This window comes from Mytilus californianus, unplaced genomic scaffold (genome assembly GCF_021869535.1).
Source record: "Mytilus californianus isolate M0D057914Y unplaced genomic scaffold, xbMytCali1.0.p SCAF_33, whole genome shotgun sequence".
In the NCBI taxonomy this organism is placed as follows: Eukaryota; Metazoa; Mollusca; class Bivalvia; order Mytilida; family Mytilidae; genus Mytilus; species Mytilus californianus.
This window is the reverse complement of record NW_026262683.1, coordinates 2096847-2111024: the sequence shown is the minus strand read 5'-3', so window position 1 is coordinate 2111024 and position 14178 is coordinate 2096847. Positions and strand designations below refer to the sequence as shown.

The window sequence follows — 14178 nt, the reverse complement described above, 5'->3', positions numbered from 1 at the left end:
ATTTAACCAGGTTGAAAGTCCCATGACATTGCACAATTTACGTTTTAAAACAAGGCTCCACGGCCACACTCCCCCCATCTAGACCATTGCAAATACCAATAAATGGTCTATACAAGCCAATATAAATTAACAGATGAAATACACAATACATGAATATAAATTTTACAAAATGAATTAATTTAAATGTTCAAAATAAAAAGTCTTTCTTTGGTACCAGTTTCATAACCATTTCCCCATTTTCCTCCGCCAACTCATATTCCATATCCCTTCGGACGTCCTCACCGTGTTGTACGTATTCTTGTGGTTGTACGTATTCCTGCGCGTCTACATACACCTCCTCCTCTTCTTGAACCATAGCTACCTCTATGTTCCTACTGTCCTCCCATAGCGGCGGTAAACATTTCCCTGGGTTTACATAGTTTAAATTTATGGTGATTTTAGACTGTAGTAATGGCAGGATGAGGATGGCATGACGTGATGAAAAATGATGAAAGTTCATTAAATGCTCCTTGACATGGTGCCTGCGTGGAAATGAGTCATTACAACCAACACAACTAAATTCCTTTATATCGCGAACATGTTTGCTATGCCAGTGTCTCTGGTATTGACGGAATCCATTAAATGGACCCCGTCCACATGTTCCTACTGGACAATTATATCCCTTTTTAAACACAGGTCTTTCTTCTGCCATACTGTAATATAATACATATTATAAATAATTTGTTAAGATAAATGAACAGTTAATATATAAGGTACTCATGTACACACATAAGAGTAATAATGCTACATTGTCAACAAACATACATTATGTAAATAGTAAATGAATAAAACAAATGTGTGACAGCCTTTTTCTTAGGTATAATATGTGAAACTTTAAAAATCCATACGCACAATTTCCTATCAACGTTTGATAAACTCTTTAAATGAGTAACTGGAAAAATGTGACTATTATGTGAAAACAATATGAACTCTTCTGTTATTTAATAAATAAAAACAGCCTTTTTAATAGGTCTACGAAGCGAACATATAAAAATACATTACATATATTTTATGATATAACTTAAGCATGTTAAGTCTCAACATATATGTCAATACATTGCTCTATCCTTCACTAATGCTTGTATAACAACATAAATTAAAATCTGCTATGCATAAATTACACCCTTATAAAAACATATCAAATATTCTTATTTTTATTCTAATCCTCAAACTAAATTCAGATATGAAAAGTACATACCATATTCCATCTGCTTACCATTCTCAGTATTATTACTTTTACCGCACCAATATAATTTAAAAATATGCAAACTTGAATTTTTCAACTTTTCTTTTTTTTTTTAAAACTAAGTACTGATTTCAGTACAAATATTATAAGCAAAAAAATTTAAAACTATATACACGGTGAATACTTTGTTGGCTTTTTCACTGTTCTTCCACATCTGGTTCTTTGTGGGCTAGGGGTACAGGGGGTTACATCCATATTAAGGGGAATATCATTTTCAGTTTCATCAAATGACAAGTGAAAATCAAACGACGGGGGTTCTATATCGGACTCATCAGACTGGATTTCATCCTCTATTTCAGGTGGTAACCATGTGACAGGGACATTCCCAAAATGGGGTTTTAGATGATCCACATGAACTACTATGTCCTTTGCAGTAGGGGTTTCTTGAATTCTGTAAGTCACATCAGAAAGTTTGGCTTTTACTTTATATGGACCTCTCCAACCTAACCCTAATTTAATTCCTGCAGTAGGGGGATACCATCTATAGACAAAATCATTCACTTCATATTGACGAGGTTTAAGTCCCCTATCATAACTTTTCTTTTGCCTAGTAGCGGCCTTTGAAAACTTATCCCTAGCAAAATTAAATGTTTTCCTGAAAGAATAATTCAGCCACTGTACATATTCTACTGCGCATGGGGTATGTACAGTTGAAGGGTTTCCAGCCATAATATCTAACGGATAAACCATTTCCCTACCAGTCAACATTTTATGGGGGCTAACACCAGTTGAATCATTTACCGTGGCCCTGTAAGCCATTAGCAAGTAAGGCAATAAATCATCCCAATTATTTCTGAATTTATTGACAAACATGGACAACATTTTCTGTAAAGTTCTGTTGAAACGTTCAACAAGACCATCACTCTGTGGCCGATAGGGTGTTGTTCTAGTTTTATCGATTCCCAACTTATCACAAACTGCTTGAAATAGAATGGATTCAAATTCCCTGCCCTGATCACTGTGTATTTGTAGGGGCATTCCAAAGCGACAAAATATTTCAGAAACTAGTTTATCTGCTACTGTAAAAGGATTATGGTTCTTAACTGCAAAAGCCTCAGTCCATTTTGTAAAGTAGTCTTGTACTACAATTAAATACTCATTCTCATTTTCAGTAATGGGACATGGGCCTACAATGTCAACCCCAATCCTATCGAATGGACAACCCACTAAAGACTGTTGTAAAGGAAATCTACCTATACCTGGGCCAGGTTTAGCTTTAGCACAAACAATGCACTATCGAACCCATGAACTTATATCAGAAGTCATTCCAGGCCAATAAAACCTATTTTTAATTGCTCTAATTGTTCGATCTCTACCTAAGTGACCAGATATTACTGAATTATGAAATTCTTTCATAATTTGATTCCTAATTTCTGCTGGGGCTACCAAAACAAGATTTTCATCATTATCCGTTTCAATCCTATAATACAGTAAGCCATTTTCTATTGACAAAGACTCCCATACACTCCATAAATTTCTAATTCCGTATGAACAACCGGAAACTACTTCCTTGTCAGGTTTTTCATCAAACTCTCCTAACATATTTACAATTTTTGAAATATCAGGGTCATTATCCTGCCAAGAGACTTTCTCTTCACTTGTCCAAACTCTTAACCAATTCGAAATTTGGGGCAAATCAAATTCACCTTCGTTATCACTATCATCTTCAACATAGGGAATTGTTTCATCTAAATCACTATTTCCAGGCCTAATGGGTGCTAGAAGACATTTATCGGGGTTATCACAACTCTGACCTACTTGATTCTTATCACACGCAGGACAATCAGAGCGTTTACACAACCTATACGGTTTTCTGGACAAAACATCAGCATTCGTATGCTAAGTACCTTTTCGATATTCAATCTCATAATCATAGGTATCCAAGACAGAAATCCACCTAGCAACCATACCTTCTGGGTGTTTAAAATTCTTCAACCAAATTAAAGATGCATGATCTGTGCGAATCCTAAATTTTTGACCTAACAGGTAGTGGCGAAAATATTTGACAAAGGTAATTACCGCTAAAAGTTCCCGGTACGTAGTACAATATTTTTGTTGGGTATCACTCAACATTCGACTAGCATAGGCAATAACCTTTTCCTCACCATCCTGTACCTGTGAAAGGACAGCACCTATTGCATGACCACTAGCATCCGTATCCAGAATAAATTCACCATCCCCTATAGGATAACTTAAAATGGGAGCAGAAATAAGTTTCTCTTTCAAAACTTCAAAAGCATTTTGACAATCTTGATCCCACAAAAATTTCAAGCCCTTTTTCGTCAAATTTGTCATTGGCGATGCTTTTTCTGAAAAACTAGGGATAAACCTCCTATAATACCCTGCCAAGCCGAGAAAACTGCGGACTTCATTTACATTTTTAGGGACTGGCCAATCACTAACACTTTCAATTTTTGCTGGGTCACAAGCTATTCCCTTATCACTAACTAAATGTCCTAAATATAACACCTGGTGTTGAAAAAGAAAGCATTTCTTAGGTTTAAGCTTAAGATTAGCCTTTCTAAATCTGTCAAAAACAAGGTCTAAATTCTCTAGAGCCTTCTCAAAAGTAGGGCAAAAAATAATGACATCATCTAGGTAACACATACACCTTTCCCATTGATAACCCTTTAGAACAATGTCCATCAACCTTTCAAAACAACTGGGCGCATTACACAACCCAAATGGCATCACTTTGAACTGAAATAACCCCTTGTGGCAAGAAAAGGCAGTTTTAGGCCTATCTTTTTCATCAATAAGTACCTGCCAATAACCGGAAGCTAAATCGATAGTGCTAAACCACGAATCCTTTAAAGTATGTAAGTTCAAAACCCTGTAATCAATACAGAAGCGCCATGTTGAGTCTTTCTTTAAGCAAAGTGTGACTGGGGCACTCCAAGGACTACAACTTGGTTCAATTACATCATTTTGTAACATTTTCTCTAACTCTTGTTCAATTATTTCCCTTTGTTTAATGGGTACCCTCCTGGGAGGTATCTTAACAGGCTTTGTGTTCCCAGTATCTATTGTATGCCTGACAATATCTGTTTTTCCAAGTTTTCCGTCGGGACCCAAACAAATATCCTGATATTTTATCACCAGTTTACTTAAATCCTGTTTTTGACTCTCAGTCATTTTTGAAGAAACCCTATCAATCAGACCTGTTAAATGTTCTGGAAGTTCATATAAATTGTTTAACTCATTTGCACTAACTGAATCAGAAATTGTTTTAACTGTTTGTATACTACCAAAAACTTTATTTCTTTTTAAAGTTACATCTCGATCCCTACAATTTATTGCAGAAATGGCAACCTTACGTTTAGTTGTATTTACTAAAGCAGTAGAAATCAAAATTCCATTTCTAATTAATCTTGCATTTGGTTCGACAAGCATGTCTTCTTCCTTAATGTTTTTAGGAACTTTAATTTGAAATACTGACTCAGTATTAGCTGGTAAAACAAGTCTATCTGAGAGTCTAATTAAGGCACAATGTTTATTTTGTTGCTTATGAAGCTTTATGGTACTATCATCTGGCTTGATCAATAAAGACTTAGAAATGTTTATTTGAGCTTCATTGGCTTCTAAAAAATCTATGCCTAATATTCCCTCAAGATCATCTAGTTCAGCTATGACAAAGTCATGTGTAAAAGGAATGCCTTGAATAAAGAACTCTAAGGTAACTTGTCCATGTACTTTTAACTCTTGGCCTCCTGCCGTAGTTAACGAAGTTAAAATATCTTGAACTTTCAGTTCATCAATGTTAAATTCATCAAGCTTTGCTTTAGAGACACAACTAACAACTGCGCCTGTGTCTAAAAGAAAACTACCCTTATTTAATCCTACTTCCACAGAAGCAAATAGACCATTTTGTTTAATAGGGTTTACTTTTATACTGGGCCTTATTTCTGTTCCGCAGCCTGGGTTTCTGACCCTGAACTCAGGCTTCCCTTGTTTAAATCTTGATTTGGATTGTTTTGTCTCTTATTTGACCTTGGAGCCTTACAATCTTTGCTAACATGTCCTACTTTTTGACAATTATAACAAGTTGGAACCCTACAATCCTTAACTACGTGACCTAACCTATTACATTTAGTACATTGTAGGGGAATAGTTTTATTTATCTCCTCAATTTTTTTGGATAACTGTTCAAAACAATTCATAATAGTTCGGGTAACTTCAGACAGATCTGACTGAGCTTTAACATTCTCAGTGTTTCCCTTATCATTCTTATCTGACCGTTTTACAGCTTGTATAGTAGCTGCATGTTCTTCAGTCTGTTCTTTTGGTTTACGGACTTCAGTTGACATAGAACCAACAAACGCTTCATACTCAATGGCTAATGCGATCGCGCTTTCTAAAGTAGTAGGATGTGAGAACTGGACGCGTTTCTGAACGTCAAAATTTCCTAATCCTCGTATAAATTGGTCAATGGCTAAGTCTTCAGTTTTTTCCAAATCTGGATAGGCTAAACGTACAAGCCTTCGAAGAGCGTAACCGTAGTCTTGAATCGACTCGCTTTTTCTACGTATCCTACTATTAAACTCGCATCTATAAGCGGTTATTCTTTCCTTCGGAGCAAGACGTCTGCTCAACATATCTTTGAGTGAAGTATAATCTGCCAATACGTTTGACTTTGCATCTCCGAGTAACTTCTGTGCGGTGCCACGTAAACACATACACAATTGTTGTGCTTTCGACTCGTCATCCCAATCATTCCATTGAGCAGTTTGTTCAAAGTGAACTATATAGTCTTGCCAATCAACGCTTTTACCATCGAACTTATCCGGTTCTCTTTCTCTCCGTAATATACGCGGTTTAGGATGATTAAAGCTAACATGCCTCAGTGCAGGCGGCTGTACATTGGTTTGTACAAGATTTGTACTGGCCATATTACTTGGTACAGATTTAGGTGTAACTAATAATGGAGCTCGAGACGGCACGCTAGTCCCTACTGAAGAGGTTTTTCTGATTTGAGGGGTGACTTCACAGTTGTTTTGATCAACAAATCCATCACTCGGTACCTCGTTGGTTTGTCGGCTTATGTAATACAAGCCTTCGCGACTTTGGTATGAGGAAGACTCCTCATCACCATCGTATCTCGGACGGGACCTCTTAAAATCAGTTTCAGACGCTCTGGTCGATTCGGCTCTCTGTTCTTCATTTCCATAATTTATAGGACGTGGTAAACCCAAAGGGCTAATCAAAGACAGATCTGATCTGGAGTTTTGTTCCCTACTTTGTGAAATATCTACTCCTAAGTTTTCAATTTGAACTTGTAATTGACCTATCATTTGTTGACATTGGTCTCTAAATTCACTTATATTTGCCATTATATTCTTATATTTATAAATCCTATTTATAAAGTCTTAATAAGTTCTTTATTTAAACAAAATAATTAATTAATCACCAGTTTAAAGAGGGGCCAAAATTTTTACAGCAGGATCCCACCGCTGCCACCAAAATGTAACCGGAGCTAGATATCCTGTCTTGTTTTTTCATGTAATTTCTGAATTGTTTATTTGTAAATGTTGATGTCTTGTTTTAGTACGGTATGATTGTTCAAGGAGATCAACCTAAATAATATATTGGAAGATTCAAACCACCAAAAACCAAAAAGGAACAATCAGAATTATTGACAATGACTAAAACAACCAAAATAATATGAACGGTGTCATGTTAATGACTAAACCTTTAAAACAGGGTATATCTAAGCTCTAGGTTCTGTTGTAGTTCGATCCTGAGTCTTTGACTCCTCTTGGTAGCTTATTTAAATAAAGACAATCAAGTTCACATAGTTTAATGATGTTATAACGACAAATCTACATGTCAGAATTTAATATAAATATACATCAAATCAACAATTCACCTATAAAGCACAGTGTAATGAAAATTGGGCAAAGTTATCTCCCCTTTTCTAAAATAATATTGAAAAACCTTAATTTCCTACTTACTTAACACTAGTTACCTAAACTTGTTTTATAAAATGAACAGGCTACTTAATTAAATTTGGGAAGGGAAAAACCAGACGTGGAAGCTTAACAGTTTGAAAAGTTTTGCCAAAGTTTTGTCTTACAACAAGCCAAAATTGTAAGTCGTAACTAATGCATCAGCCAAGTTGCTAATAGTCAAAGACTAACGCTGGCTAGTAGAAAACAGTCCTAATTTAATAGGCACCTACCTTAAGAGTCTGTTACAGACAAGTGGCTCTTGCATAAAAAGCAATGATATTAAGAATATGTGGGCCTTATATACTAATTAAGTTCTAATTATAGAAACTATATCTAAATTTATAAACCCAATAAGAAATATCAACACATAAGTTAAACCAATGAAATTTACTATTAAAAACTTGTTATGCCTCGATTTAGAAAAACACACAGAGAAAGATCTCCGAACGCACCCAATTGAAAAATCTAGAGAGATAATAATTTTCGGAACTCCTCTAATAAAAAGCATGGCTAAATTCAAGGAAAATATAACAGTTTGGGATTTAAAAGTTACTTAATGACAAACTTATAAGGTAACATCAATATTTAAAGTTCAAAGAACGTTTCCCAAGTGTAAATTCTATATTTTTAATTTAACCAGGTTGAAAGTCCCATGACATTGCACAATTTACGTTTTAAAACAAGGCTCCACGGCCACATATTTAATAAATAAAAACAGCCTTTTTAATAGGTCTACGAAGCGAACATATAAAAATACATTACATATATTTTATGATATAACTTAAGCATGTTAAGTCTCAACATATATGTCAATACATTGCTCTATCCTTCACTAATGCTTGTATAACAACATAAATTAAAATCTGCTATGCATAAATTACACCCTTATAAAAACATATCAAATATTCTTATTTTTATTCTAATCCTCAAACTAAATTCAGATATGAAAAGTACATACCTTATTCCATCTGCTTACCATTCTCAGTATTATTACTTTTACCGCACCAATATAATTTAAAAATATGCAAACTTGAATTTTCAACTTTTCTTTTTTTTTTTAAAACTAAGTACTGATTTCAGTACAAATATTATAAGCAAAAAAAATTAAAACTATATACACAGTGAATACTTTGTTGGCTTTTTCACTGTTCTTCCACATCTGGTTCTTTGTGGGCTAGGGGTACAGGGGGTTACATCCATATTAAGGGGAATATCATTTTCAGTTTCATCAAATGACAAGTGAAAATCAAACGACGGGGGTTCTATATCGGACTCATCAGACTGGATTTCATCCTCTATTTCAGGTGGTAACCATGTGACAGGGACATTCCCAAAATGGGGTTTTAGATGATCCACATGAACTACTATGTCCTTTGCAGTAGGGGTTTCTTGAATTCTGTAAGTCACATCAGAAAGTTTGGCTTTTACTTTATATGGACCTCTCCAACCTAACTCTAATTTAATTCCTGCAGTAGGGGGATACCATCTATAGACAAAATCAGTCACTTCATATTGACGAGGTTTAAGTCCCCTATCATAACTTTTCTTTTGCCTAGTAGCGGCCTTTGACAACTTATCCCTAGCAAAATTAAATGTTTTCCTGAAAGAATAATTCAGCCACTGTACATATTCTACTGGGCATGGGGTATGTACAGTTGAAGGGTTTCCAGCCATAATATCTAACGGATAAACCATTTCCCTACCAGTCAACATTTTATGGGGGCTAACACCAGTTGAATCATTTCCGTGGCCCTGTAAGCCATTAGCAAGTAAGGCAATAAATCATCCCAATTATTTCTGAATTTATTGACAAACATGGACAACATTTTCTGTAAAGTTCTGTTGAAACGTTCAACAAGACCATCACTCTGTGGCCGATAGGGTGTTGTTCTAGTTTTATCGATTCCCAACTTATCACAAACTGCTTGAAATAGAATGGATTCAAATTCCCTGCCCTGATCACTGTGTATTTGTAGGGGCATTCCAAAGCGACAAAATATTTCAGAAACTAGGTTATCTGCTACTGTTAAAGCATTATGGTTCTTAACCGCAAAAGCCTCAGTCCATTTTGTAAAGTAGTCTTGTACTACAATTAAATACTCATTCTCATTTTCAGTAATGGGACATGGGCCTACAATGTCAACCCCAATCCTATCGAATGGACAACCCACTAAAGACTGTTGTAAAGGAAATCTACCTATACCTGGGCCAGGTTTAGCTTTAGCACAAACAATGCACTCACGAACCCATGAACTTATATCAGAAGTCATTCCAGGCCAATAAAACCTATTTTTAATTGCTCTAATTGTTCGATCTCTAGCTAAGTGACCAGATATTACTGAATTATGAAATTCTTTCATAATTTGATTCCTAATTTCTGCTGGGGCTACCAAAACAAGATTTTCATCATTATCCGTTTCAATCCTATAGTACAGTAAGCCATTTTCTATTGACAAAGACTCCCATACACTCCATAAATTTCTAATTCCGTATGAACAACCGGAAACTACTTCCTTGTCAGGTTTTTCATCAAACTCTCCTAACATATTTACAATTTTTGAAATATCAGGGTCATTATCCTGCCAAGAGACTTTCTCTTCACTTGTCCAAACTCTTAACCAATTCGAAATTTGGGGCAAATCAAATTCACCTTCGTTATCACTATCATCTTCAACATAGGGAATTGTTTCATCTAAATCACTATTTCCAGGCCTAATGGGTGCTAGAAGACATTTATCGGGGTTATCACAACTCTGACCTACTTGATTCTTATCACACGCAGGACAATCAGAGCGTTTACACAACCTATACGGTTTTCTGGACAAAACATCAGCATTCGTATGCTGAGTACCTTTTCGATATTCAATCTCATAATCATAGGTATCCAAGACAGAAATCCACCTAGCAACCATACCTTCTGGGTGTTTAAAATTCTTCAACCAAATTAAAGATGCATGATCTGTGCGAATCCTAAATTTTTGACCTAACAGGTAGTGGCGAAAATATTTGACAAAGGCAATTACCGCTAAAAGTTCCCCGTACGTAGTACAATATTTTTGTTGGGTATCACTCAACATTCGACTAGCATAAGCAATAACCTTTTCCTCACCATCCTGTACCTGTGAAAGGACAGCACCTATTGCATGACCACTAGCATCCGTATCCAGAATAAATTCACCATCCCCTATAGGGTAACTTAAAATGGGAGCAGAAATAAGTTTCTCTTTCAAAACTTCAAAAGCATTTTGACAATCTTGATCCCACAAAAATTTCAAGCCCTTTTTCGTCAAATTTGTCATTGGCGATGCTTTTTCTGAAAAACTAGGGATAAACCTCCTATAATACCCTGCCAAGCCGAGAAAACTGCGGACTTCATTTACATTTTTAGGGACTGGCCAATCACTAACACTTTCAATTTTTGCTGGGTCACAAGCTATTCCCTTATCACTAACTAAATGTCCTAAATATAACACCTGGTGTTGAAAAAGAAAGCATTTCTTAGGTTTAAGCTTAAGATTAGCCTTTCTAAATCTGTCAAAAACAAGGTCTAAATTCTCTAGAGCCTTCTCAAAAGTAGGGCCAAAAATAATGACATCATCTAGGTAACACATACACCTTTCCCACTGATAACCCTTTAGAACAATGTCCATCAACCTTTCAAAACAACTGGGCGCATTACACAACCCAAATGGCATCACTTTGAACTGAAATAACCCCTTGTGGCAAGAAAAGGCAGTTTTAGGCCTATCTTTTTCATCAAAAAGTACCTGCCAATAACCGGAAGCTAAATCGATAGTGCTAAACCACTTATTGTTCCCTAGGGAGTCAAGAGAAGAGTCTATACGGGGCAAGGGGTACGAATCCTTTAACGTATGTAAGTTCAAAACCCTGTAATCAATACAGAAGCGCCATGTTGAGTCTTTCTTTAAGCAAAGTGTGACTGGGGCACTCCAAGGACTACAACTTGGTTCAATTACATCATTTTGTAACATTTTCTCTAACTCTTGTTCAATTATTTCCCTTTGTTTAATGGGTACCCTCCTGGGAGGTATCTTAACAGGCTTTGTGTTCCCAGTATCTATTGTATGCCTGACAATATCTGTTTTTCCAAGTTTTCCGTCGGGACCCAAAAAAATATCCTGATATTTTATCACCAGTTTACTTAAATCCTGTTTTTGACTCTCAGTCATTTTTGAAGAAACCCTATCAATCAGACCTGTTAAATGTTCTGGAAGTTCATATAAATTGTTTAACTCATTTGCACTAACTGAATCAGAAATTGTTTTAACTGTTTGTATACTACCAAAAACTTTATTTCTTTTTAAAGTTACATCTCGATCCCTACAATTTATTGCAGAAATGGCAACCTTACGTTTAGTTGTATTTACTAAAGCAGTAGAAATCAAAATTCCATTTCTAATTAATCTTGCATTTGGTTCGACAAGCATGTCTTCTTCCTTAATGTTTTTAGGAACTTTAATTTGAAATACTGACTCAGTATTAGCTGGTAAAACAAGTCTATCTGAGAGTCTAATTAAGGCACAATGTTTATTTTGTTGCTTATGAAGCTTTATGGTACTATCATCTGGCTTGATCAATAAAGACTTAGAAATGTTTATTTGAGCTTCATTGGCTTCTAAAAAATCTATGCCTAATATTCCCTCAAGATCATCTAGTTCAGCTATGACAAAGTCATGTGTAAAAGGAATGCCTTGAATAAAGAACTCTAAGGTAACTTGTCCATGTACTTTTAACTCTTTGCCTCCTGCCGTAGTTAACGAAGTTAAAATATCTTGAACTTTCAGTTCATCAATGTTAAATTCATCAAGCTTTGCTTTAGAGACACAACTAACAACTGCGCCTGTGTCTAAAAGAAAACTACCCTTATTTAATCCTACTTCCACAGAAGCAAATAGACCATTTTGTTTAATAGGGTTTACTTTTATACTGGGCCTTATTTCTGTTCCGCAGCCTGGGTTTCTGACCCTGAACTCAGGCTTCCCTTGTTTAAATCTTGATTTGGATTGTTTTGTCTCTTATTTGACCTTGGAGCCTTACAATCTTTGCTAACATGTCCTACTTTTTGACAATTATAACAAGTTGGAACCCTACAATCCTTAACTACGTGACCTAACCTATTACATTTAGTACATTGTAGGGGAATAGTTTTATTTATCTCCTCAATTTTTTTGGATAACTGTTCAAAACAATTCATAATAGTTCGGGTAACTTCAGACAGATCTGACTGAGCTTTAACATTCTCAGTGTTTCCCTTATCATTCTTATCGGACCGTTTTACAGCTTGTATAGTAGCTGCATGTTCTTCAGTCTGTTCTTTTGGTTTACGGACTTCAGTTGACATAGAACCAACAAACGCTTCATACTCAATGGCTAATGCGATCGCGCTTTCTAAAGTAGTAGGATGTGAGAACTGGACGCGTTTCTCAACGTCAAAATTTCCTAATCCTCGTATAAATTGGTCAATGGCTAAGTCTTCATTTTTTTCCAAATCTGGATAGGCTAAACGTACAAGCCTTCGAAGAGCGTAACCGTAGTCTTGAATCGACTCGCTTTTTCTACGTATCCTACTATTAAACTCGCATCTATAAGCGGTTATTCTTTCCTTCGGAGCAAGACGTCTGCTCAACATATCTTTGAGTGAAGTATAATCTGCCAATACGTTTGACTTTGCATCTCCGAGTAACTTCTGTGCGGTGCCACGTAAACACATACACAATTGTTGTGCTTTCGACTCGTCATCCCAATCATTCCATTGAGCAGTTTGTTCAAAGTGAACTATATAGTCTTGCCAATCAACGCTTTTACCATCGAACTTATCCGGTTCTCTTTCTCTCCGTAATATACGCGGTTTAGGATGATTAAAGCTAACATGCCTCAGTGCAGGCGGCTGTACATTGGTTTGTACAAGATTTGTACTGGCCATATTACTTGGTACAGATTTAGGTGTAACTAATAATGGAGCTCGAGACGGCACGCTAGTCCCTACTGAAGAGGTTTTTCTGATTTGAGGGGTGACTTCACAGTTGTTTTGATCAACAAATCCATCACTCGGTACCTCGTTGGTTTGTCGGCTTATGTAATACAAGCCTTCGCGACTTTGGTATGAGGAAGACTCCTCATCACCATCGTATCTCGGACGGGACCTCTTAAAATCAGTTTCAGACGCTCTGGTCGATTCGGCTCTCTGTTCTTCATTTCCATAATTTATAGGACGTGGTAAACCCAAAGGGCTAATCAAAGACAGATCTGATCTGGAGTTGTGTTCCCTACTTTGTGAAATATCTACTCCTAAGTTTTCAATTTGAACTTGTAATTGACCTATCATTTGTTGACATTGGTCTCTAAATTCACTTATATTTGCCATTATATTCTTATATTTATAAATCCTATTTATAAAGTCTTAATAAGTTCTTTATTTAAACAAAATAATTAATTAATCACCAGTTTAAAGATGGGCCAAAATTTTTACAGCAGGATCCCACCGCTGCCACCAAAATGTAACCGGAGCTAGTTATCCTGTCTTGTTTTTTCATGTAATTTCTGAATTGTTTATTTGTAAATGTTGATGTCTTGTTTTAGTACGGTATGATTGTTCAAGGAGATCAACCTAAATAATATATTGGAAGATTCAAACCACCAAAAACCAAAAAGGAACAATCAGAATTATTGACAATGACTAAAACAACCAAAATAATATGAACGGTGTCATGTTAATGACTAAACCTTTAAAACAGGGTATATCTAAGCTCTAGGTTCTGTTGTAGTTCGATCCTGAGTCTTTGAATCCTCTTGGTAGCTTATTTAAATAAAGACAATCAAGTTCACATAGTTTAATGATGTTATAACGACAAATCTACATGTCAGAATTTAATATAAATATACATCAAATCAACACTTCACCTATAAAGCACAGTGTAATGAAAA

At 35.7% G+C, this 14178-nt stretch overlaps 1 protein-coding gene across 1 annotated transcript; it reads right to left on the bottom strand.

The window, feature by feature from the left end:
• Window positions 1–5184: 5184 nt before the first annotated feature.
• On the bottom strand, window positions 5185–12595 carry LOC127736558 (uncharacterized). Its single transcript, XM_052247120.1, has 2 exons — window positions 12206–12595; window positions 5185–5427 (listed from the first exon to the last, which is right to left on the bottom strand). The coding sequence occupies exons 1-2, from the start codon at window positions 12593–12595 to the stop codon at window positions 5185–5187; spliced, it is 633 nt and encodes a 210-aa protein (XP_052103080.1).
• Between the last annotated feature and the right edge of the window lie 1583 nt (window positions 12596–14178).

Coding starts and splice junctions, on each gene's coding strand:
- LOC127736558 (XM_052247120.1), bottom strand. CDS start 12,595: ATGTCAACTGAAGTCCGTAAACCAAAAGAACAGACTGAAGAACATGCA. Junction 5,428..12,205: donor GTTCAGGGTCAGAAACCCAG/GCTGCGGAACAG, acceptor TGTTTTGAACAG/TTATCCAAAAAAATTGAGGA.